General features: G+C 45.4%; 1 protein-coding gene across 1 annotated transcript in view; it reads right to left on the reverse strand.

The window, feature by feature from the left end:
• Positions 1–23,841, reverse strand: part of LOC138666250 (vomeronasal type-2 receptor 26-like) — a 36,666-nt gene extending 12,825 nt beyond the window's left edge. Inside the window, exons 1-3 of the mRNA XM_069754480.1 lie at positions 23,789–23,841; positions 7,362–7,653; positions 4,983–5,783 (exon numbers count right to left, since the gene is read on the reverse strand). Of these exons, the coding sequence (XP_069610581.1) occupies positions 4,983–5,783; positions 7,362–7,653; positions 23,789–23,841 (1,146 nt within the window). The remainder of the gene's footprint in view (positions 1–4,982; positions 5,784–7,361; positions 7,654–23,788) is intronic.
• Between the last annotated feature and the right edge of the window lie 477 nt (positions 23,842–24,318).

The raw sequence follows: 24,318 nt of genomic DNA on the forward strand, positions 1-24,318 counted from the left end.
AGACAAAAATAAAGCAAAACGTGGAACAAGAAAATCAAAACTTAGCTTGTCCTGAAGATTACTGAAGCCAGAAGCTGAGGTAACAAAACACTCTGATAACCTTGATAGCCGGCGGGGAAATGACAAGAAAGCCCGGTTAAATAGGAAACTCCCAAATCCTAATAGAACAGGTGGACACCAGAGACAGCAGAACACAAATCACCCAGTACCATCAGTAACCACCAGAGGGAGCCCAAAAACAGAACTCACAACACGACAGGCACTGACTGCGGGGAGTAAGGGGCGGCCATTTTTTTCTGGACTGTGCCCATCGCTGATTGGTCCCGGCAGCCATGACAGGCAGCTGGCGAGACCAATCAGCGAATGAATAACCGTGACAGAAGGACAGACAGACGGAAGTAACCCTTAGACAATTATATAGTAGACTAGATGGTGGCCCGATTCTAACGCATCGGGTATTCTAGAATATGCATGTCCATGTAGTACATTGCCCAGCCATGTAGTATATTGCCCAGCCACGTAGTATATTGCTCAGCCACGTAGTATATTGCCCAGCCACGTAGTATATTGCCCAGCCACGTCGTATATTGCCCAGTCACGTAGTATATAGCCCAGCCACGTAGTATATTGCCCAGTCACATAGTATATTGCCCAGTCATGTAGTATATTGCCCAGCCACGTAGATTATTGCCCAGCCACGTAGTATATTGCCCAGCCACGTAGTATATTGCCCGGCCATGTAGTATATTGCACAGCGACGGAGTATACAGCACAGAGCCACGTACTATACAGACTTAAAATAAAAAATAAACATAAAAAAATAATCACCCTCCGAAAGGCCGTTGAAGTCCTGGCCCTGTGTGCGGTGCACACGGCAGCTTCCGGTCCCAGAGTTGGTATGGGCGCAGGACCTGTGATGACGTCGCGGTCACATGACCGTGACGTCATGGCAGGTCCTTGTCGCATACCATCCTTGCCACCGGAACCTGCCGCTTGCATGGAGCGGTCACCGGAGCATCGCGAGGAGCGGGAAAGGCGCCGGGAGGTGAGTATATGATGATTTTTTATTTTTTTTAATTATTTTTAACATTAGATCTTTTTACTATTGAGGCTGCATAGGCAGCATCAATAGTAAAAAAGTTGGTCACACAGGGTTAATAGCAGCGTTAATGGAGTGCGTTACACCGCGGCATAACGCGGTCCATTAGCGCTGCCATTAACCCTGTGTGAGCGCTGACTGGAGGGGAGTACGGAGCGGGCACTGACTGCGGGGAGGAAGGAGCGGCCATGTTGCCGCCGGACGGCGCCCGTCGCTGATTGGACGTGGCAATCAGCGACTTGGATTCCATGACAGACAGAGGCCGCGACCAATGAATATCCGTGACAGAAGGACAGATAGAAACACGGAAGTGACCCTTATACCATTAAATAGTAGATAAAGTGACACGTGCAATAATATAAATAATACAAAGTTGTAAATAACAATAGAGTCTATCACAGAAAATCCAAAGAATCACTCCCATATCAAAATTTTACATTTCATGGCTGCTGTGAAATCATTATCAAAAAGGGACACACAAGAATTACTAATGAAGATGGTGCAGTCACCCCTGGGTTCCTCTTCCATGTCCTCACCCGAGGTTGGTTTAATTAACGGCATTTTGACTGCACCATCTTTATTGGTAATACTTGTGTGTCCCATTTTGATTATGATTTCACAGCAGCCATGATATGTTAAATTTTTCATATGGGAGTGATTCTTTGGATTTTCTGAGATAGGCTCCATTCTTACTTACATCTTTGTATTATCGCATTGCACGTGTCAGTTTATATATCATAATTAGGCTACGTTCACATTTGCGTTGTGCGGTGCTGTGTCGGCGACGCAACGCACAACGCAAACAAGAACGCATGCAAAATGCATAGTTTTGTGACGCATGCGTCCTTTTTTGGCCGGATTTTGGCCGCAAAAAAAATGCAACTTGCTGCATCCTCTGCGCCCTGACGCTTGCGCCAAAAAAACCGCATGCATCACAAAACGCATGAAAACGCATGTCCATGCGCCCCCATATTAAATATAGGGGCGCATGACGCATGCGTCGCCGTGGCTGCGCCCGACGCAGTCCCGCAAAACGCTAATGTGAACGTAGCCTTAGAGTGTTCATGAGTATCTATACCTTTTACTGCCATTTCATTGCTATCTTCATTATTTGACGTGCTGTTTTTTCAATTTTCTATGATAGAGACAATACTATGTATTTTTTGTAGCCTGATTTTGCATTTTTGACACATAACCAACCGCCTTTGCATGTGGCACTAAGGTGTCACTATCCCTTAACCGTGCCTCATTTTTTTTTAGTTTTTTAATGCATGTTATTAATATTTTTCAATAAATATCAAGTTTTAATCTACTGCTCTGTGGTCCATATTTGTTTTTTTGGTTGATACTGTTATATTTATGGATGAGCTATAATTATATGGCCTTGTTTTTTGGTAAAATATCCTGAAGTCATAGGGGCAGTACTGCTATCCTAAAGAGTCATGGGGGTGCTACTGCTATCCTAAAGAGTCATGGGGGCAGTACTGCTATCCTAAAGAGTCATGGGGGCAGTACTGCTATCCTAAAGAGTCATGGGGGCAGTACTGCTATCCTAAAGAGTCATGGGGGCAGTACTGCTATCCTGAAGATTCATGGTGTGGTACAGCTATCTTGATGAGTCATGGGGACATGCTGATATGAGTCATGGGGTGGTGCCGCTGTCCTGACCAGACGGGGTGGTGATATTATCCTGAAGAGACATGCAACAATAATATTATCCTGGACAGTAATACGTTCTATTATCTAAACCCTATCTTCCAAGTTTCATTATCACCCCCCTCCCCTCACCTGGCAACTCATCTTCATAATGTGCTCCCTCCAAGTCTTTGGTTGTGTTGCACTTCTCGAACCTGCACAACACAGTGAGGCCCACCACTTCACACATCTGTTTTTGTTTCCATATGCGGTATGTTTCTGAAGAGCTGCATTATATTCAATGGTGGTGCACACATGTCAGGTCTTTCACATGGACCAGGTGCCTGCTGCTGAAGGCAGCTCACATCATTGTCACGTGGTCTCCCTGAGATCAGCGTTACCAGGCGACAATGATGGGAGTTGGATTCAGCACCCACTGTGTCCCTTCTGCGTAAAATAAAGAATTAAAATTGTAAAAAAACCAGCGCGGGCTCTCACTCAATTTTCATAACCAGCAGAGGGAAAGCTCACAGCTGGGGGCTGATGTTAATAATAGGGGAAAAGGAACAATGACCAGGATGTGTGAAGGAGGGCTGGGATGTAGTCTGCCCTCTTCATCACTACACTATACATGACTAAAGGATCATTGAAAAGCTTGGAGGAGACAGGAATTGACCAGAACGGGAGGGTTTGAAGATAGCATGACTGCGTAGGTGTGCCGCCATTTCCATGACTCTTCAAAAGGCTTATTAACCTACAGCTAGGGGCAACAATATAAGTTCGCTTTATAGATAATGCTAAAAAGACCATTTCTACAGGGAATCTTTATGAAGCTGTTCCTCTAGTATTACGGTATGTGTTACGCTATGGTAGTTACTTAAGGACCTCAAATCAAGTGGCAGGTCCCTGACAGCTGGAGCGGTGTATTACAAAGGTAGTTCTAAAACCTTTAAAACATATATTAGGATATTAAGTTACATATTCAATTGTGGGATACCACAAAAGAAGAGGAAGTGAAGGAGAAAAAATTGTGCGTCCGTACTCCCCCTCTGACTCCCGAGAGGCGACAGTCACATGTCCGCAGTGCGTTCCACTGCGTGCCACGGTGCGCATGCTCGGGAGTCCCTTTGGCATGGTGGGACGGCCCTGTGATGCGTGCGCAGCTGTAACCTACCAGGGTCATCTTGTTTACACTCCCTCCTTCTTCTTGTGTATCCCGGAGCGGTACTGCGCACGCGCGGGGTCCGTACTCCTCCCTGACTTCCAAGAGGCGCCAATCACGTGACCGCAGTGCGCTCCACTGCGTGTCACGGTGCGCATGCTCGGAAGTCCCTTTGGCATGGTGGGACGGCCCTATGACGCGCGCGCAGTTGGAAGCTGCCTGGGATACTTCCGGTTTACTCAGCGTCACCTCCTAACATCCTATAAAAGCCCCCCACACCTCCAAAACCCTGTCCTCGCCCCTATTGAAGAAGCTACGGCGAAACAGTGCTTGTCGGGCGCACGGGAACCGCATCTGCACCTTACCATCAGCGCTAGATAACATCGCACTTGCTTTGCACCACAGGCAATCCATTCCTTGCATAAAATCTTTCTTTTGGCAGCTTTTCCACATGGGCACTTTACTGTGGGTGTACTCACTAGTACATTAGCAGGTTTTTTCCTTGCCTTGTACTTCTGGATAGACATGTACTTACCCTGTGCCTGTACATTAACCCTTTAATATGATACTTTCTATGCATTTGGGGATTATGTTTTGCTCTATGTGGATGTTTATATAATTTTACTCTGTGTACCTAGATCGCCTTTTTCTTTTCTCTGTACCATTACTACCATCATATTCCTATTGGGTTTACTTTTTTAACCCTCCATGGTATAGTGCAGATCCGTTTTCTCCAGTCTGGTGGTTTAAACCCCCCCTCCCCCTTTCTTTCTCCTCCCCCATGTTAATGATTTTGTACTACTTTTAACATATTGTTTCAATAAATTTATTACCTTTTAAATAATTTTTTCTCCTTCTTCACTTCCTCTTCTTTTGTGGTATCCCACAATTGAATATGTAACTTATTGATTTTTGAAGTGACCTGCAGCCTTGTGTTTCAAAAAGGACTATGGGAATATATATTAGGATATTGACAAGTGAAAATTTGGGGTCTAAAAACAATGTTTTTAAAATATGGACCATAACTTAAAAAAATAATTGCTATTCGCTATGGTATACAAAAAGAAGTCTTGTCACTCGAGTCACCTTCCATGGATGTTCATAAGATAGAGATGCACCCTCTATCTGCGATTCCTTCCAGTACTTGGATGCCATAAACATATGAAGGGCATGAGCCAAGGCATATATGGCGTTATATACTCGATAACTCTCCACCAGGGTCTCTGCACCCATCAGAATCTTCTTTGCCTCGTCGTGTTTGCACGTGTGATGTAGCAATTTGCCATCAACTATTTTACATTCATATAAGACGATCTTGCAGAGGAAAATAAAATTGCAGAAGGTGTATTGGTCCAACGTGATGTTCCAAAGGAAAGGCATGAGTCCAGGAATCTCCAGCGTTTTCATCTGAATGGCCAAGGTTCCATGGAAAGGCCTGAGGTCCACGACGTCCTTGTTTGTGATCAGGAGATGGTATATGTCGGTAAGAATAATCCAGACTTTCTCTGTCCTTGCTAAAGTATGTACTAACATATATAAATTACTTGTAAATTCCAGGTCAGCCCAAAAGACAATAATGGTTGCCGAGGACTCAGAAATGACTTTGGCAATACGTTTATACTCCGGTATCCAGTAGTTTGTGGAACCGAGGAACTTTTCTGTGAACTCAATGCAACTGCCTTGTGTTATAATGGAAGATTTTAACATTTGGATTGCATTTTCATTGCTTTCAACGTTGGAATAAACTATTCCAACCCAGGTCCAACCAAAATGCTTCAGCACTGAACTCAATGCATTGCTCAGATGGACAGAGCTGGGAACAGTGCGGTAGAAGTATGGAAATATCAACTTATTACTTAGATGAGGGTCTGTGGCCCCATAGCTGATCTGTAATGCAAAAGGACCTTCTTATTTGTCATCAAAAATGGCATCTGTGGTTGAATCTGATAGGAACTGACCATAAAGTTTGAAATTCGGCTGCTTCCATTTTGTAACAACATGACAAAACCTTGAGTTGACCATACACTAGATAGCTATGGGCCAAATCCTCGTTCTGACAACAGTTATTTTGCTACTCCATCGTTTTCAATAGAAGGGATAAAACCTCTGCCAGAAATCTCTGACAGTGGGTTATCCTCCCCGAAAACAAAAGGATCAGGTATTTTAAGTGGTTGTCTCACGAGAAACATTTATGTCTGACAGATGCAGGTCCCACTTCTGAAGTAAGAGAATACAGCACATTTGCTCGGCTGTATAGAGCACTCCCATAGCAGTGACTGGAGAGAGCTTTTGTGTTCGGGAGACAGGCGAGAGTCCCAGGGTTGGTCTCAGAAATGCTTCTTGTGAGAACCCCATTAAATTTCCTGATTTCCAGCTAATATAATATTTCAGGAAAGATTTGAGAAGCCCCCATAAGCATCGGATGGACCCACCAAAAATATTGGGTCTCGCCATCTTTCATCTAATCTGTAGAGGGGCCTTTAGGCTCCATTAATATAATATATGCATAAGCCAGAGAGAAGTGACCTCACTGTAGCTCTTGACAGATCCTGTTGATAGAGTTAAGCAAAATGATTCGCAGAAGCCAGGACCAGCAGCCACATTGGTAGTTTGTGGACCATGGCCATAGGAACTTCCTCCTACCTTCAGGCATCTGGGTGCCTCTTTGGATTATCATTGATTACATTGCATAGGCGTCCATCATCGAAGAGGCGCCAATCCCTGGCGCCTCTTCGATGATGGACGCCTATGCAATGTAATCAATGATAATGGCAAATAAGAGTAGGTTCACTGGGCCCTGGTTCGGACAACAAGGACTAACAAACATGGTCACTGAACTAGAGTCCTGAAAATGTTTTTGCTCAACTCTACCTATTGATTTATAATGGGAGCTGTAATTCTGCTTGCAAAAAAAGTAATATATGCGCCTCTATCCTTAACTGATGTGAAGAAACCGAGCCTATGATGCAAATGTCACAGTCTAAACAGTAGCTAAAGCTTCTTTATATGAGTAAATTCCATGCATTAACCTAAAAAATTTAGGCAAGTGCATGAGGCCAACATATTCCAACAGACTTTTTGCTATACTCGACTTTCCTAATTTTCTACATAAGAACATAGTCTGCTGCACTTCCCTATACAGAATGACTTAGCACAGAAAAAAATACACAAAATACTTTTTTTTAAATGAAACTAAGAGCCAAAGACTGAGATATGCCACCGTATGGCTTTGTTGTAGCACACATTAACGCCTTGAATTGGAAGTATACATCCGGAAATACTCCAAACTAATTAATACTATGCTATTACTTCTTGAGAAGGATACAGTGCCTTACTAGGATGATGTATGAACTATGCATGCACCCTGGCACACCAGTACAATTATTAGAGTACATGGCAATCATAGAGGGAGTTCTCTACTTAGGAACATATTAAATCACAGAGGGGCATCCTAAAGACACCTACCTGTGGGTAGCCATAAATTCCAAATGTATTTGCCACCAGAAGAGAAAGAACTGAAGATGCAAACCCCACCACAGCTACCAGATGTCCTTGGCTCGCACACTTATAATTAGGAATTTGGTAGCGCCCTCCACTTAGTATTTCCATATAACCTTTCAGCGTTTCAGCTTCATTCATGAAGGATTCAAATAGGTGAATTCCCAAAGTGATATTTGGTAGAAGATCCTCGTTCCTATTAATTTCTTCAATGGCAAATAGAACTGTGAGAGCTGTCTGGTATTTTTCCTGATAGGCACTAAAAAAAAAGAGAAACCGTGAGAAAAACCAGCAAAGGGAATGTTTAAAAGCTCATGCACGTACAGTATGTTGTGTTTGTGTCAAGATAAGGGGCCAAAGTCCACCACAGCGGCCATTGCTCTGACAGATTGTTGAGGGCCTCGATTGGTAGACAAGCTCTCTAAAATGTCCATATGCCGACACAGAGCACCTGGACATCCTCTATTTCTTGCCAGGAAGGTTTAGGCTTGAACAATGGCTGTCTGGGGTTGGAGGGTTTGGAGGACGTCTTGTTGCCTTTGTGGGAAGAGGAGTTCCAAATAGAGTAAAACCTCTGGAAGCACCTAGATGGCTAAGACCTTTAATGATTCTGGGGAAGCAGATCAGTCTGGCACGGGGTAGCTTCCCTGGTTATGTCATCTAGGTGTTGCCCAAAAAGCCTATTTCCTCTGATGGGGAGCCAAGTAAGGGCATTTTTGGATGATGGATCTTTAGACCAGGATCTGAGCTAAGATGGGCACTGAACAGCAGAATTGGCTGCAGTGTGTTTCAATTTGTATTTACAAAAGGGAAGCCTTACAAATGAACATCCATATGGATGCTTCTTGACACTTGTTGAAAAAAAGATGGCAGAGACAGATAAAGATAGGCAGAAAAGGTACCTGCGCAAATGCAGATAAAGCCTGGAAAAATAGACCCCTCCCCAAGAAAATAGCAGAAAAAAGGAGATAATAAAGGTCACTCTCTGACCCCCTGAGACAGACGGGGGTTCAAAGAAGGTACCAGGCTACCCTAAGGGTGAAACAAAGTGTGTGGCCTAGCCCCAAGTAAAGCTGCGGCTTCAATCAGTTAGGCTACCAGACAGCATTACACCCCAAGCATGACCGTAGTCGTAGGAAGCGGTCTATAAGTCAGAAAAAATGCCCTGCTGTTCAGGGGGAGAAGAGAGACCCTTGGCCACTGAGACCGCCTGATATAGCCTAAAAATGCCCTGGAGCCTGAAAATATAGCTGCAGAAAGGGGGTAAAAGTGGTATAAAAGAGCTAGGGTTAAAAAAAACAGCTAAAGGGACTGTTAAACAGAAATCCAAGAATGACACGGGGAGGTGGGAAGACTAGAGTTGAGCGACCTTGACCTTTTTAGAGTCGAGCCGGGTTTTGCGAAACCCGACTATGTCCAAAGTCGGGTCGAGTGAAATCGGCCGATTATGACGTAAAGTCGGGATCGACCGAAACACGAAACCCAATGCAAGTCAATGGGGCAGCATAGTCGGCAGTGAGTGGGGGCCAGGAAAACACCTAGAGTGCCCATTTTAATGTCAAAACCATCCATTCTTCTTAATGAAGCTTGTCAAGCGTAATTTACCTTATAATAATTGGAAGGCATTTGAAATTGGGGGTCATTTGGCTAAAGTTGTGGGGGGTAGGGCTGGTTCAAGTAATTAGTGGGCCCAGGAAATCTGGACCACGTCACGGCAGTGGAGCAGGGAGAGGTAAGTATTTCAACTTTGCAAGTGCTGTGAACCTGAGCAAGCAGGGGGGGCCCACTCGTTGGCATTGGCACTGGCACAGGGCCCCTCAAAGTACAGCGGTGTGTTTGCACGGCGGGGGCGCCTCCCACCGGCAGCAACACTTTTGCGTACTATGAGAGGCCCTGTGCCAGTGACGTCGCCAACTAGTATTCCTCCCCCCACCTGATGAAGGAACCTGCACTTTCATCTGCACCTTCCTCTTTGTCCCCGTGTAAGGTGGTATGGTATGCGGGAAGAGCAACCTGACTTTCAGCAGGGTCACAATGTTGTTGTGTAGCGTGCACGGGGAATGTTGCGTTATGGGTCAATGTACCAGCAGACTCATCTATCACTGGCTGGGCAATGGGCACGATGAAGTGGAAACACAGATATAGGCCCAAAGAAGAAAGTGGGCTAAATGCAGTTCAAAATTGGTAACACAGGAATAACCAGGGGGCATTGCAGTGGAGGACAACTGGAATGAGAGGCTGACACAGAGAGTAGGGCCAAATCAGTAAGTAGTCGAAATGCAGTTCAAAATTGGCAACCGTAGTAAACAGGCGGCACAGCTTTGTTCAGTGGAGGAGAACAGCAAGGAGTGGCAGACACCGATAGTAGGCCCCAACCCAACTAGTAGGCCAAATGCAGTCTAACATTAACAACTACTTAACGAGAGGCTGAAAATGGTATTTCAGGACAGGAAACCAGGAGAACAGCAAGGAGTGGCAGACACCGATAGTAGGCCCCAAACCAACTAGTACGCCAAATGCAGTTGTTCCATTTAACCACAATTTAATGAGAGCCTGAAGATAGAAGCTCAGGAAAGGCAACCTGGGGAACACCTTGGAGTGTAACACACCATCTCTCTCCACCCCATACCCATTTTGTAGGCCTAATGCTGTGTACTTTTCTACAACTACTAAACGAGAGTCAGAAGACCGAAGCAATGGCAAGGAAACCTGGGGAACACCTTGGAGTGTAACACACCATCTCTCTCCACCCCATACCCAATTTGTAGGCCTAATGCAGCCTACTTTCCGACACCTACTAAACGAGAGCATGAAGATCGAAGCTCAGGAAAGGCAACCTGGGGAACACCTTGGAGTGTAACACACCATCTCTCTCCACCCCATACCCATTTTTTAGGCCTAATGCAGTGTACTTTTCTACAACTACTAAACGAGAGTCGGAAGACCGAAGCAATGGCAAGGAAACCTGGGGAACACCTTGGAGTGTAACACACCATCTCTCTCCACCCCATTCCCCATTTTTTAGGCCTAATGCAGCCTACTTTCCGACACCTACTAAACGAGAGCATGAAGATCGAAGCTCAGGAAAGGCAACCTGGGGAACACCTTGGAGTGTAACACACCATCTCTCTCCACCCCATACCCATTTTGTAGGCCTAATGCTGTGTACTTTTCTACAACTACTAAACGAGAGTCGGAAGACCGAAGCAATGGCAAGGAAACCTGGGGAACACCTTGGAGTGTAACACACCATCTCTCTCCACCCCATACCCAATTTGTAGGCCTAATGCAGCCTACTTTCCGACACCTACTAAACGAGAGCATGAAGATCGAAGCTCAGGAAAGGCAACCTGGGGAACACCTTGGAGTGTAACACACCATCTCTCTCCACCCCATACCCATTTTGTAGGCCTAATGCTGTGTACTTTTCCACCAACTACTAAACGAGAGCCGGAAGATCGAAGCTCATGAAAGGCAACCCGGGGAACACCTTGGAGTGTAACACAACCTCTCTCTACACCACGAAAGGGCTGATTCTTAGGAAGGAAGGCTGTTGTAAATAAGCATTGCGCGTCCGAGGGTGATTATATTCTTATTCGGTATCTACTCACCCTCGGACGCGCCATGCTTCTTGATTTGTAATTAATGTTTATTTGCAATGTGCTTTTGACTTACTCAATTATTTTTTTAATTATTGATTTTATTAAATTAATAGTTTAACATCTTATTGGAAATAATTTAAAGGAGACGCGACAGGACAACACTCGGTGGATGCCATATCTGTGTTAACAACTCCAAAAAACTTTCAGTTAACTTCTTGCAGGAGAAAGAAATTGTAGCTGTTGGACCTTTGTAGTACAGTTCCAGATATTTGTTGTGTGTTTGTTTTGATTGTTAAAATGTCTGCATTTGAGATCTCAACACGATCTTATTTTTTATAATCAAATTAATTTTTTAAATATTTTATTAGGTTGGTTCAAGGGGTACACGGGCCGCAGTAGACAGGTCAGTGGAGGCCTAGTGGAAGGAGGGACCGCAGATGCGCCACTGTTTCACCCATACACAATTAGTAGGCCTAATGCAGCGTAGTTTCCAACAGCTACTAAACGAGAGCCGGAAGATCGAAGCTCAGGAAAGGCAACCTGGGGAACACCTTGGAGTGTAACACAACCTCTCTCTACACCACGGAAGGGCTGATTCTTAGGAAGGAAGGCTGTTGTAAATAAGCATTGCGCGTCCGAGGGTGATTATATTCTTATTCGGTATCTACTCACCCTCGGACGCGCCATGCTTCTTGATTTGTAATTAATGTTTATTTGCAATGTGCTTTTGACTTACTCAATTATTTTTTTAATTATTGATTTTATTAAATTAATAGTTTAACATCTTATTGGAAATAATTTAAAGGAGACGCGACAGGACAACACTCGGTGGATGCCATATCTGTGTTAACAACTCCAAAAAACTTTCAGTTAACTTCTTGCAGGAGAAAGAAATTGTAGCTGTTGGACCTTTGTAGTACAGTTCCAGATATTTGTTGTGTGTTTGTTTTGATTGTTAAAATGTCTGCATTTGAGATCTCAACACGATCTTATTTTTTATAATCAAATTAATTTTTTTTATATTTAATGATGTTGGTTCAAGGGGTACACGGGCAGCAATAGACAGGTCAGTGGAGGCCTAGTGGAAGGAGTGACGGCAGACAGGCATCAAAGGCCTAACATTGGGCTGGCTGTAGGCAAGTTAAAATTGGTTCCAGGGGAACACGGCCATCAGTGGCCTGGTCAGTGTAGTTGTAGTTGAAAGAACGGGACGCAGACAGGCTTCGAAGGCCTAACATAACAAACTTGGGCTGGCTGTAGGCACTTTTAAATTTGTTCCAGGGGTACATGGGCAGCAGTGTATGGTCAGTGGAAGTCTAGTGGAAGGAGTGACCGCAGACAGGCTTCCAAGGCCTAACATAACAAACTTGGGCTGGCTGTAGGCACTTTTAAATTGGTTCCAGGGGTACACGGGCAGCAGTGGTCTGGTCAGTGGAAGTCTAGTGGAAGGAGTGACCGCAGACAGGCTTCCAAGGCCTAACATAACAAACTTGGGCTGGCTGTAGGCACTTTTAAATTGGTTCCAGGGGTACACGGGCAGCAGTGGTCTGGTCTGTGGAAGTCTAGTGGAAGGAGTGACCGCAGACAGGCTTCGAAGGCCTAACATAACAAACTTGGGCTGGCTGTAGGCACTTTTAAATTGGTTCCAGGGGTACACGGGCAGCAGTGGTCTGGTCAGTGGAAGTCTAGTGGAAGGAGTGACCGCAGACAGGCTTCCAAGGCCTAACATAACAAACTTGGGCTGGCTGTAGGCACTTTTAAATTGGTTCCAGGGGTACACGGGCAGCAGTGGTCTGGTCTGTGGAAGTCTAGTGGAAGGAGTGACCGCAGACAGGCTTCGAAGGCCTAACATAACAAACTTGGGCTGGCTGTAGGCACTTTTAAATTGGTTCCAGGGGTACACGGGCAGCAGTGGTCTGGTCAGTGGAAGTCTAGTGGAAGGAGTGACCGCAGACAGGCTTCCAAGGCCTAACATAACAAACTTGGGCTGGCTGTAGGCACTTTTAAATTGGTTCCAGGGGTACACGGGCAGCAGTGGTCTGGTCAGTGGAAGTCTAGTGGAAGGAGTGACCGCAGACAGGCTTCGAAGGCCTAACATAACAAAATTGGGCTGGCTGTAGGCACTTTAAATTGGTTCCAGGGGTACATGGGCAGCAGTGTATGGTCAGTGGAAGTCTAGTGGAAGGAGTGACGGCAGACAGTCTTCGAAGGCCTAACATAACAAAATTGGGCTGACTGTAGGCACTTTTAAATTGGTTCCAGGGTAACACGGCCAGCAGTGGCCTGGTCAGTGTAGTAGTTGTAGAAAGAAGGGACCGCAGACAGGCTTCGAAGGCCTAACATAACAAAAATGTCAAAACAATGGTATTGTCAGTGCCAGGCATTGAAGGATGTCAGCGCCTAGACTACACATTGGTGAAGCTGTGAGAGATAATTTTGCTAGTGGTAGAGCACTGTTTGAGCTGGGGGGGGGAACTGTCTTGTGGCCGGCGGTACAGGCACAGGGCCCCTCATATTACAACGGTGTGTCTGACGTTGGGTGCGCACCACCACCGCCAGAGACACTTTATTGTACTATGAGGGACCCAGTGGCAGTGCCGTCGACCAAAAGCGGCCACACCCACCTCTTCAGACAAACAGCACTCTCAAGGGTCCAAGCGCAAAGTGGCGATAGCACGGCCCCGTGTGGGGAGTTTGGCCATTTCGTGAGGTGGAAACATGTCGTATGCTGGACAATCAGGTGAAGAAAATTACGAGATTGGAAAAGTCATTCAGAATAGTCCACAGGCAAGACCTTTTCATAGGAAAGCTAGGTGTCAGCCGGGCAGGGTGGGGCAAAAGATTTTGAAATCCAGTTGTGGTTCATTTTAATGAAGGTTAGATCATCTACATTTTGGGTAGCCAGACGAGTCCTTTTTTCTGTTAGTATTGAACCTGCAGCACTGAATACTCTTTCTGATAGGACACTAGCTGCCGGGCAAGCAAGCTCCTGCAATGCATATTCTGCCAATTCTGGCCAGGTGTCTAATTTGGATGCCCAGTAATCAAATGGGAATGACGGTTGAGGGAGAACGTCGATAAGGGATGAAAAATAGTTTGTAACCATACTGGACAAATGTTGTCTCCTGTCACTTTGAATTGATGCTGCAGTACCTGTCCTGTCTGCGGTCATAGAAAAATCACTCCACAACCTGGTCAGAAAACCCCTCTGGCCAACGCCACTTCTGATTTCTGCCCCTCTAACACCTCTGGTCTGCTGGCCCCTGGAGCTCGTGTGAGAACGATCACGGGCGCTGTGTGCAGGGAATGCCAGAAGCAAACGGTCAACAAGAGTTGATTGTTTTGTTGCTAATATTAGTTCCAAGTTCTCATGTGGCATAATATTTTGCAATTTGCCTTTATAGCGAGGATCAAGGAGGCAGGCCAACCAGTAATCGTCATCGTTCATCATTTTTGTAATGCGTGTGTCCCTTTTGAGGATACGCAAGGCATAATCCGCCATGTGGGCCAAAGTTCCCGTTGTCAAATCTGCAGTTGTGCTTGGTTGAGGGGCAGTTGCAGGCAAATCTACGTCACTTGTGTCCCTCAAAAAACCAGAACCCGGCCTTGCCACGCCACCAATTTCCCGTGCCCCAGGGAAAGCTTCCTCATTAAAAATATACTCATCCCCATCATCCTCCTCATCCTCCACCTCCTCTTCGCCCGGTACCTCGTCATGTACACTGCCCTGACCAGACAATCGCTGACTGTCATCAAGGCTTTCCTCTTCCTCTGGTGCAGACGCCTGATCCTTTATGTGCGTCAAACTTTGCATCAGCAGACGCATTAGGGGGATGCTCATGCTTATTATGGCGTTGTCTGCACTAACCAGCCGTGTGCATTCCTCAAAACACTGAAGGACTTGACACATGTCTTGAATCTTCGACCACTGCACACCTGACAACTCCATGTCTGCCATCCTACTGCCTGCCCGTGTATGTGTATCCTCCCACAAAAACATAACAGCCCGCCTCTGTTCGCACAGTCTCTGAAGCATGTGCAGTGTTGAGTTCCACCTTGTTGCAACGTCTATGATTAGGCGATGCTGGGGAAGGATCAAAGAACGCTGATAGGTCTGCATACGGCTGGAGTGTACAGGCGAACGGCGGATATGTGCGCAAAGTCCACGCACTTTGAGGAGCAGGTCGGATAACCCCGGATAACTTTTCAGGAAGCACTGCACCACCAGGTTTAAGGTGTGAGCCAGGCAAGGAATGTGTTTCAGTTGGGAAAGGGAGATGGCAGCCATGAAATTCCTTCCGTTATCACTCACTACCTTGCCTGCCTCAAGATCTACAGTGCCCAGCCACGACTGCGTTTCTTGCTGCAAGAACTCGGACAGAACTTCCGCGGTGTGTCTATTGTCGCCCAAACACTTCATAGCCAATACAGCCTGCTGACGTATGCCAGTAGCTGCCCCATAATGGGAGACCTGGTGTGCAACAGTGGCAGGTGCGGATGGAGTGTTTGTGCGACTGCGGTCTGTGGACGAGCTCTTGCTTCTGCAGGAGGACGAGGAGGAGGAGGAGGGGGTGCGAACGGCTACAGACAACTGTTTACTAGACCGTGGGCTAGGCAGAACTGTCCCAAACTTGCTGTCCCCTGTGGACCCTGAATCCACCACATTTACCCAGTGTGCCGTGATGGACACGTAACGTCCCTGGCCATGCCTACTGGTCCATGCATCTGTTGTCAGGTGCACCTTTGTGCTCACAGATTGCCTGAGTGCATGGACGATGCGCTCTTTAACATGCTGGTGGAGGGCTGGGATGGCTTTTCTGGAAAAAAAGTGTCGACTGGGTAGCTCGTAGCGTGGTACAGCGTAGTCCATCAGGTCTTTGAAAGCTTCGCTTTCAACTAACCGGTAGGGCATCATCTCTAACGAGATTAGTCTAGCTATGTGGGCGTTCAAACCCTGTGTACGCGGATGCGAGGCTAAGTATTTCCTTTTTCTAACCATAGTCTCATGTAGGGTGAGCTGGACTGGAGAGCTGGAGATCGTGGAACTAGCGGGGGTGCCGGTGGACATGGCAGACTGAGAGACGGTGGGAGATGGTATTGTTGCCGCCGGTGCCCTAGATGCAGTGTTTCCTACTACGAAACTGGTGATTCCCTGACCCTGACTGCTTTGGCCTGGCAAAGATACCTGCACAGATACAGCAGGTGGTGCGCTAAATGGTGGTCCTACACTGCCGGAAGGGATGTTGCGTTGATGACTAGCTTCATTGGCCGAGGGTGCAACAACCTTAAGGGACGTTTGGTAGTTAGTCCAAGCTTTCAAATGCATGGTGGTTAAATGTCTATGCATGCAACTAGTATTGAGACTTTTCAGATTCTGACCTCTGCTTAAGGAAGTAGAACATTTTTGACAGATGACTTTGCGCTGATCAATTGGATGTTGTTTAAAAAAATGCCAGACTGCACTCTTTCTAGCATCGGATACCTTTTCAGGCATTGCAGACTGAGCTTTAACCGGATGGCCACGCTGTCCTCCACCAGGTTTTGGCTTTGCCACGCGTTTTGGGCAAGATACGGGCCCGGCAGATGGAACCTGTGGCGATGTTGATGCCTGCTGCGGCCCCTCCTCCTCCTCTGCTTCAGAACTGCTGCCGCCTGCACCCTGTTCCCCCAATGGCTGCCAATCGGGGTCAAGAACTGGGTCATCTAATAACTCTTCTTGTACCTCCTGCGCAACTTCGTCTGTGTCACCGTGTCGTTCGGTGGTATAGCGTTCGTGATGGGGCAACATAGTCTCATCAGGGTCTGATTCTTGATCAGCACCCTGCGAGGGCAATGTTGTGGTCTGAGTCAAAGGACCAGCATAGTAGTCTGGCTGTGGCTGTGCGTCAGTGCACTCCATGTCAGATTCAATTTGTAATGGGCATGGACTGTTAACTGCTTCACTTTCTAAGCCAGGGACGGTATGTGTAAAGAGCTCCATGGAGTAACCCGTTGTGTCGCCTGCTGCATTCTTCTCTGTTGTTGTTTTTGCTGAAGAGGACAAGGAAGTGACTTGTCCCTGACCGTGAACATCCACTAACGACGCGCTGCTTTTACTTTTACCAGTTTCACGAGATGAGGCAAAAGAGCTAGAGGCTGAGTCAGCAAGATAAGCCAAAACTTGCTCTTGCTGCTCCGGCTTTAAAAGCGGTTTTCCTAATCCCAGAAAAGGGAGCGTTCGAGGCCTTGTGTAGCCGGACGACGAACCTGGCTCCACAGCTCCAGACTTAGGTGCAATATTTTTTTCCCCACGACCACCTGATGCTCCACCACTACCACTACCCTCATTACCAGCTGACAATGAACGCCCCCGGCCACGACCTCTTCCACTAGACTTCCTCATTGTTTTAAAAACGTAACCAAACTAACGTTATTTGTTGCAGTCACACAACTTACACGGTGAGCTATAACTTCAGTATGATTTAGCTACCCCTTTACAGGTTGGTGAGACCACAGCGAAAATCAGGCCCAATGTTACACACTCTTTTTTTGGTGGCTGCAAATTAGAGAGATGCCCCACACGCAGGACTGTCACTGAAGCACAAATGTTAATATTAATGTCACACTATTATTTTTTTTTTATTTTTATTTTTTTCAGGAACACTTTAGAAACCCCCCAAAAAAAAAAAAAATAGATTTTTGCAGGGAGAATTTAGAAAACAAATGTAACAAACTATATGCTTTCTATGGGCCACTGAGTGAGAGATGACGCACACAGGAATCAGGAGTGGCACACAAGCCCAGAGGCCAATATTTTTCTACCAATGATTGATGGAGTTATTTTCTCTGGTAGATTTTGGAACCCAAATCAAGGAAAAAAAATGTAGGCTTTCTATGGACCACAATTGGAGAGAGAGAGAGAGAGAGAGAGAGATGGCACACCCAGGAGTCAAGACTGGCACACAAGCAGAAAGGCCAATATTAATCTCCCATTTTTTTGGGGGTTTTGTTTTTTTTTTTTGTTTTTTTTTTTTTTCAGGGAGACTTTAGAAAAAAAAATAATAAAAAAAATATGATTTTATCAGGAAGAATTTAGAAACCAAATAAAATAAAATGATTTTTTCAGGGAGAATTTATAAAACAAATAAAAACAAAAATAGGCGTTCTATGGCCCACTGACTGAGAGATGACGCACACAGGAGTCAGGAGTGGCACACAAGCCCAGAGGCCAATATTTTTCTACCAATGATTGATGTAGTTATTTTCTCTGGTAGATTTTGGAACCCAAATCAAGGAAAAAAAATATAGGCTTTCTATGGACCACAATTGGAGAGAGAGAGAGAGAGAGAGAGAGAGAGATGGCACACCCAGGAGTCAAGACTGGCACACAAGCAGAAAGGCCAATATTAATCTCCCACTGTTTTTTTTGGTTGTTTTTTTTTTTTTTTTTTCAGGGAGACTTTAGAAAAAAAAATAATAAAAAAAATATGATTTTATCAGGAAGAATTTAGAAACCAAATAAAATAAAATGATTTTTTCAGGGAGAATTTAGAAAACAAATAAAACCTAAAATAGGCGTTCTATGGCCCACTGACTGAGAGATGACGCACCCAGGAGTCAAGACTGGCACACAAGCAGAAAGGCCAATATTAATCTCCCACTGTTTTTTTTTTTTTTTTTCAGGGAGACTTTAGAAAAAAAAATAATAAAAAAAATATGATTTTATCAGGAAGAATTTAGAAACCAAATAAAATAAAATGATTTTTTCAGGGAGAATTTAGAAAACAAATAAAACCAAAAATAGGCGTTCTATGGCCCACTGACTGAGAGAGAGAGAGAGATGGAACGCTTAGTACTGGCACACAAGCCCAAAGGGCAATATTAATCTCCCTTTTTTTTTCCAGGGAGAATTTCTAAAACCCCCCAAAAAAAAAAAATAGGCTTTCTATGGCCCACTATTTGTGAGAGAGATGGGACGCTCAGGACTGGCACAGATGGCACGCTCAGGACTGGCACAGAAGCCCAGAGGCCAATATTAATCTCCCTTTTTTTCTGGGAGAATTTATAAAACCAAAAAAATATTTAAATAGGCTTTCTATGGCCCACTATTTGTGAGAGAGATGGCACGCTCAGGACTGGCACAGATGGCACGCTCACAACTGGCACACAAGCCCAGAGGCCAATATTAATCTCCCTTTTTTCAGGGAAAATTTATAAAACCAAAAAAAAAATTAAATAGGCTTTCTATGGCCCACTATTTGTGAGAGAGATGGCACGCTCAGGACTGGCACAGATGGCACGCTCACAACTGGCACACAAGCCCAGAGGCCAATATTAATCTCCCTTTTTTCAGGGAAAATTTATAAAACAAAAAAAAAAATTAAATAGGCTTTCTATGGCCCACTATTTGTGAGAGAGATGGCACGCTCAGGGCTGGCACAGATGGCACGCTCAGGACTGGCACACAAGCCCAGAGGCCAATATTAATCTCCCTTTTTTTCAGGGAGAATTTATAAAACCAAAAAAAAAAATAAATAGGCTTTCTATGGCCCACTATTTGTGAGAGAGATGGCACGCTCAGGGCTGGCACAGATGGCACGCTCAGGACTGGCACACAAGCCCAGAGGCCAATATTAATCTCCCTTTTTTTCAGGGAGAATTTATAAAACCCAAAAAAAAATAAAATAGGCTTTCTATGGCCCACTATTTGTGAGAGAGATGGCACACTCAGGACTGGCACACAAGCCCAAAGGCCAATATTAATCTCCCACTGTATTTTTATCAGGGAGAATTTATACACCCCACAAAAAAAAATACAGAAAAATGAAAAGGCTTTCTATGGCCCACTATGTGAGAGAGATGGCACACACAGGGATGGCACTCTAGCAGAAATGCCAAATTGCCAATCTTAATCTCCCACCAAAAAAAAAACAAAAAAAAAAAACAGGGAATGTCCTACAATTACTATCTCCCTGCCTGCAGTAATCTCAGCCAGGTATGGCAGGCAGCTACTATCTCCCTGCCTGCAGTAATCTCAGCCAGGTATGGCAGGCAGCAATAAGGAGTGGACTGATGCACAAATGAAATAAAAAGTGTGGACAAACAAAAAAGATAGCTGTGCAGAAAGGAAGGAACAAGAGGATTTGTGCTTTGAAAAAAGCAGTTGGTTTGCACAGCGGCGTACACACAGCAATGCAGCTATCAGGGAGCCTTCTAGGGCAGCCCAATGAGCTACAGCGCTGAGGGGAAAAAAAAAAAAAAAAAAACTTCCACTGTCCCTGCACACCGAGGGTGGTGTTGGACAGTGCAAATCGCTGCAGCACAAGCGGTTTTGTGGTTAATGGACCCTGCCTAACGCTATCCCTGCTTCTGACAAAGCGGCAGCAACCTCTCCCTAAGCTCAGATCAGCAGCAGTAAGATGGCGGTCGGCGGGAACGCCTCTTTATAGCCCCTGTGACGTCGCAGACAGCAAGCCAATCACTGCAATGCCCTTCTCTAAGATGGTGGGGACCAGGACCTATGTCATCACGCTGCCCACACTCTGCGTTTACCTTCATTGGCTGAGAAATGGCGCTTTTCGCGTCATTGAAACGCGACTTTGGCGCGAAAGTCGCGTACCGCATGGCCGACCCCGCACAGGGGTCGGATCGGGTTTCATGAAACCCCGACTTAGCCAAAAGTCGGCGACTTTTGAAAATGTTCGACCCGTTTCGCTCAACCCTAGGGAAGACGACTCAGGAGGAATAAAGTGAAGACCCTAACCAGAACTCATAGGAGAGTGGTGCAATTATACCTATTTGATCCAAAAAAATTCTACCAATCCCAAGAAAATAATAATATGCAGCAGGGTAGAAAAGGTACTAAATTAAATAAAATTTAACTTTTAATATTAGTATTTAAAATCGTAAAAGACAAGAGCAACTAACACACAAAATACACATACCGCAAGCCACCCAAAGTAGCAAAAAACAACCTCTGAGTGTATCATAGATAAGCTACTCAGGTAGATAAATAAGTATAAGTCCCGGTCAATAACATCTAATAGGGCCGAGCAAAAATCGCAATATAGCAGTGTCCCTGGGTAATGTCAGCATACTCAAAAGTAGAGAGTCCAGCTATACCATATCAACATAATAAACCATATGGTTACCCTCGCATAAGAAATGACATCTGCCACAAAATGGTAATAAATGGAACGGTCTCACCCAGGTAGATCGTACTTCATGTTCCTCCTGGTCTCTCTGGCAGTTCCAAAGGGAATACTTCAGGTTAATCCCAGAATGTGGGGAAACGGATATACCTTAATCACCGTAATATTACAAACCCACCATTAGGATCCGCGGGGTGTCGCATAGCTAGTTAGCATGCCGGAGTCTCGTTCGTTATCGGAATTAACCAGACAAATCGCTCCACCAACTAAGAACGGCCATGCACCACCACCCACAGAATCGAGAAAGAGCTTTCAATCTGTCAATCCTTTCCGTGTCCGGGCCGGGTGAGGTTTCCCGTGTTTCCCGTGTTTCACGGGAAACCTCACCCGGCCCGGACACGGAAAGGATTGACAGATTGAAAGCTCTTTCTCGATTCTGTGGGTGGTGGTGCATGGCCGTTCTTAGTTGGTGGAGCGATTTGTCTGGTTAATTCCGATAACGAACGAGACTCCGGCATGCTAACTAGCTACGCGACCCCCCGCGGATCCTAATGGTGGGTTTGTAATATTACGGTGATTAAGGTATATCCGTTTCCCCACATTCTGGGATCAACCTGAAGTATTCCCTTTGGAACTGCCAGAGAGACCAGGAGGAACATGAAGTACGATCTACCTGGGTGAGACCGTTCCATTTATTACCATTTTGTGGCAGATGTCATTTCTTATGCGAGGGTAACCATATGGTTTATTATGTTGATATGGTATAGCTGGACTCTCTACTTTTGAGTATGCTGACATTACCCAGGGACACTGCTATATTGCGATTTTTGCTCGGCCCTATTAGATGTTATTGACCGGGACTTATACTTATTTATCCACCTGAGTAGCTTATCTATGATACACTCAGAGGTTGTTTTTTGCTACTTTGGGTGGCTTGCGGTATGTGTATTTTGTGTGTTAGTTGCTCTTGTCTTTTACGATTTTAAATACTAATATTAAAAGTTACATTTTATTTAATTTAGTACCTTTTCTACCCTGCTGCATATTATTATTTGCAATTATACCTGCAGCGCCCCAGAGATCTGGTCGTTGCAGTAGCGTCGCTCTACCACTAAGGGGAGTGATGGTACGTCTGATGGCACTAAAGGAGTTCTTCTGACCAGGTATCAACAGCACACATTACACTTCACACTCCAGCCACTAGGGGGAGAAAAAGGCTTTATTTATTGGGCCACTCCTCACACTGGTAAAACTAGGGGTTGGATAGGAAGTTAGTCAGAAGCTGACTGGGTTGGATTGAGGCAACATCCCGTGGCAGGGGGTGTTGCAGGGAGAAGATTCAGGGGGGTCCCTGTCAGGCATGGGAACCTGGCAGGTACCTAGCGACCAGAACAGAACGTTACGGAACCGCGCCTGCACTACCTTGCGGCGGTTTCCTAAGAAAGAGACACGAAGCGAAGGATATTGTGGAACAGTGAGAAACGAGATCAAGCACAAAGGAGAACCAGTAGGAGTCGTGCCCCGAGAACGGCAACATCCTACTGAGGCGCGTAGCCGGTGGCCGGAACACCGAGGAAGTAACTGACTCTATGCCTTACTTCAAACTCCGCAGGACAGTTAATTATAGGTTGGCTGTCTACCTTACATCACCTACGCAGACATAGGGGGCAACGGGTGGAGAGGGGCATCTCTAGGGTCCCGGAAGAGCTCCGAGCCTACCCGTCAAACGGGTGCGTCCTAGCCATAACATACCTGGGGGACGGAGAACTAGAAAGATCTGGAACGAATTAGAACGAACGAGAATAGAAGTTGTGAGGACTATTCCAAATGCTCAGCAGGGTAGCACTACAACACACAGGCGCTATTGGTAGGCAACGATTTCCACCTGTAAAGAGAACTCTGGATGTGCCATTGACCGGCCGGTCTCAGACAGCCCTGTTAACTGTGCTCTGGATTGAGGAATCTGAAGTCTTCAGTAAAAAGGTAAAGAGACTGCAAACCTGTGTCCTCGTGTTTGTCTGCACCTCACACCATCGCCATCCACCTTACTGGGAAGCCCTGGGGATATACTTCACCTGTGGGAAGGTATACCATCTAGCTGCCATCACATCACCCCAGTGGACCCCGAGCAGCGTCGGTCATCCTGAGCGAATACCACAGGTGGCGTCACGAAACCTTGACAGACTCCTATCACCTTTCATTGGACGCCCCTTAGCAGGGTCACGGACCGGGTCCAGCCACCGTGACATCCCCAGAACTGAGCCAGCAGAGGACCGGTACCAAGTCACCCGCGGCCCTGCGTCTGGGGGCGCTCCATACCCACCTATCCAATGTCTTCATATACCCGCAGGGTTACCCCTTTGATGGCCTTGCATATATTGTAAGGGCATAGGTACTCTGCTGAGGCAGCAGTCTGGAGGACAGGTGACGTGATGAAATGACGACATCTGCAGAGAGGTAGACTACTGTGGAGTGCATGATGTGACCTCCCTGAGATAGTGAACACAAAGTGGAGGACATTAAAAAAAAAAAAGGAAAACTAAAAATGAAAAGAAAAAATGTGCAGCAGATTTGGTCATGTCTGCTTCTATGGAAAATAGGCTAAAAGTGAGCTGCCTCATCTCTGAGAAGAGGGCATAGGAGAGAGAACACTTTTACTCACCTTGTGTCGAACCTTCTTTTTCTAATCAGATAAATTTTAATTGAACATAACATTGTGTCGAAATTCTAGTGCCAGGGCTCATACCTACAGTCCTGGGTCCCACTATGCCAATAACAACTAAAAAAGTTTAAAACTAATCAAAGGCTAAAAATAAAAAAGTATGTTTGGTATTGACCTTTACGTAAAAATCCAATCTAAGAAAATCTAAAGTTGTTTAACCCTCATAGTAAACAGCATAAACAAAAATCCATACCCTCAAATTGGCTTTTTTTTTAGTCTCCACATCTGTACACATAAAAAAAAAACAATGAAAAACGATCAAGATATCATGTAGGCTCCAAAATAGTACTATTAAAAACTAAAGGTTGGTACAAGAAAAACAACAAGTCATCATACAGGTTCATCAATAGAAAATGAAAAAAGCTATGAGTCTCACAGAATGGAGAAGGAAACCACATTTTCTTTTCTTCGAGGTTCAGAATTTTTTTAAAGGGAAGGTGCCAGCAAAAAAAAATTTTTTTCCAGCAATT

The sequence above is a fragment of the Ranitomeya imitator genome, chromosome 2, assembly GCF_032444005.1.
Source record: "Ranitomeya imitator isolate aRanImi1 chromosome 2, aRanImi1.pri, whole genome shotgun sequence".
NCBI lineage: Eukaryota > Metazoa > Chordata > Amphibia > Anura > Dendrobatidae > Ranitomeya > Ranitomeya imitator.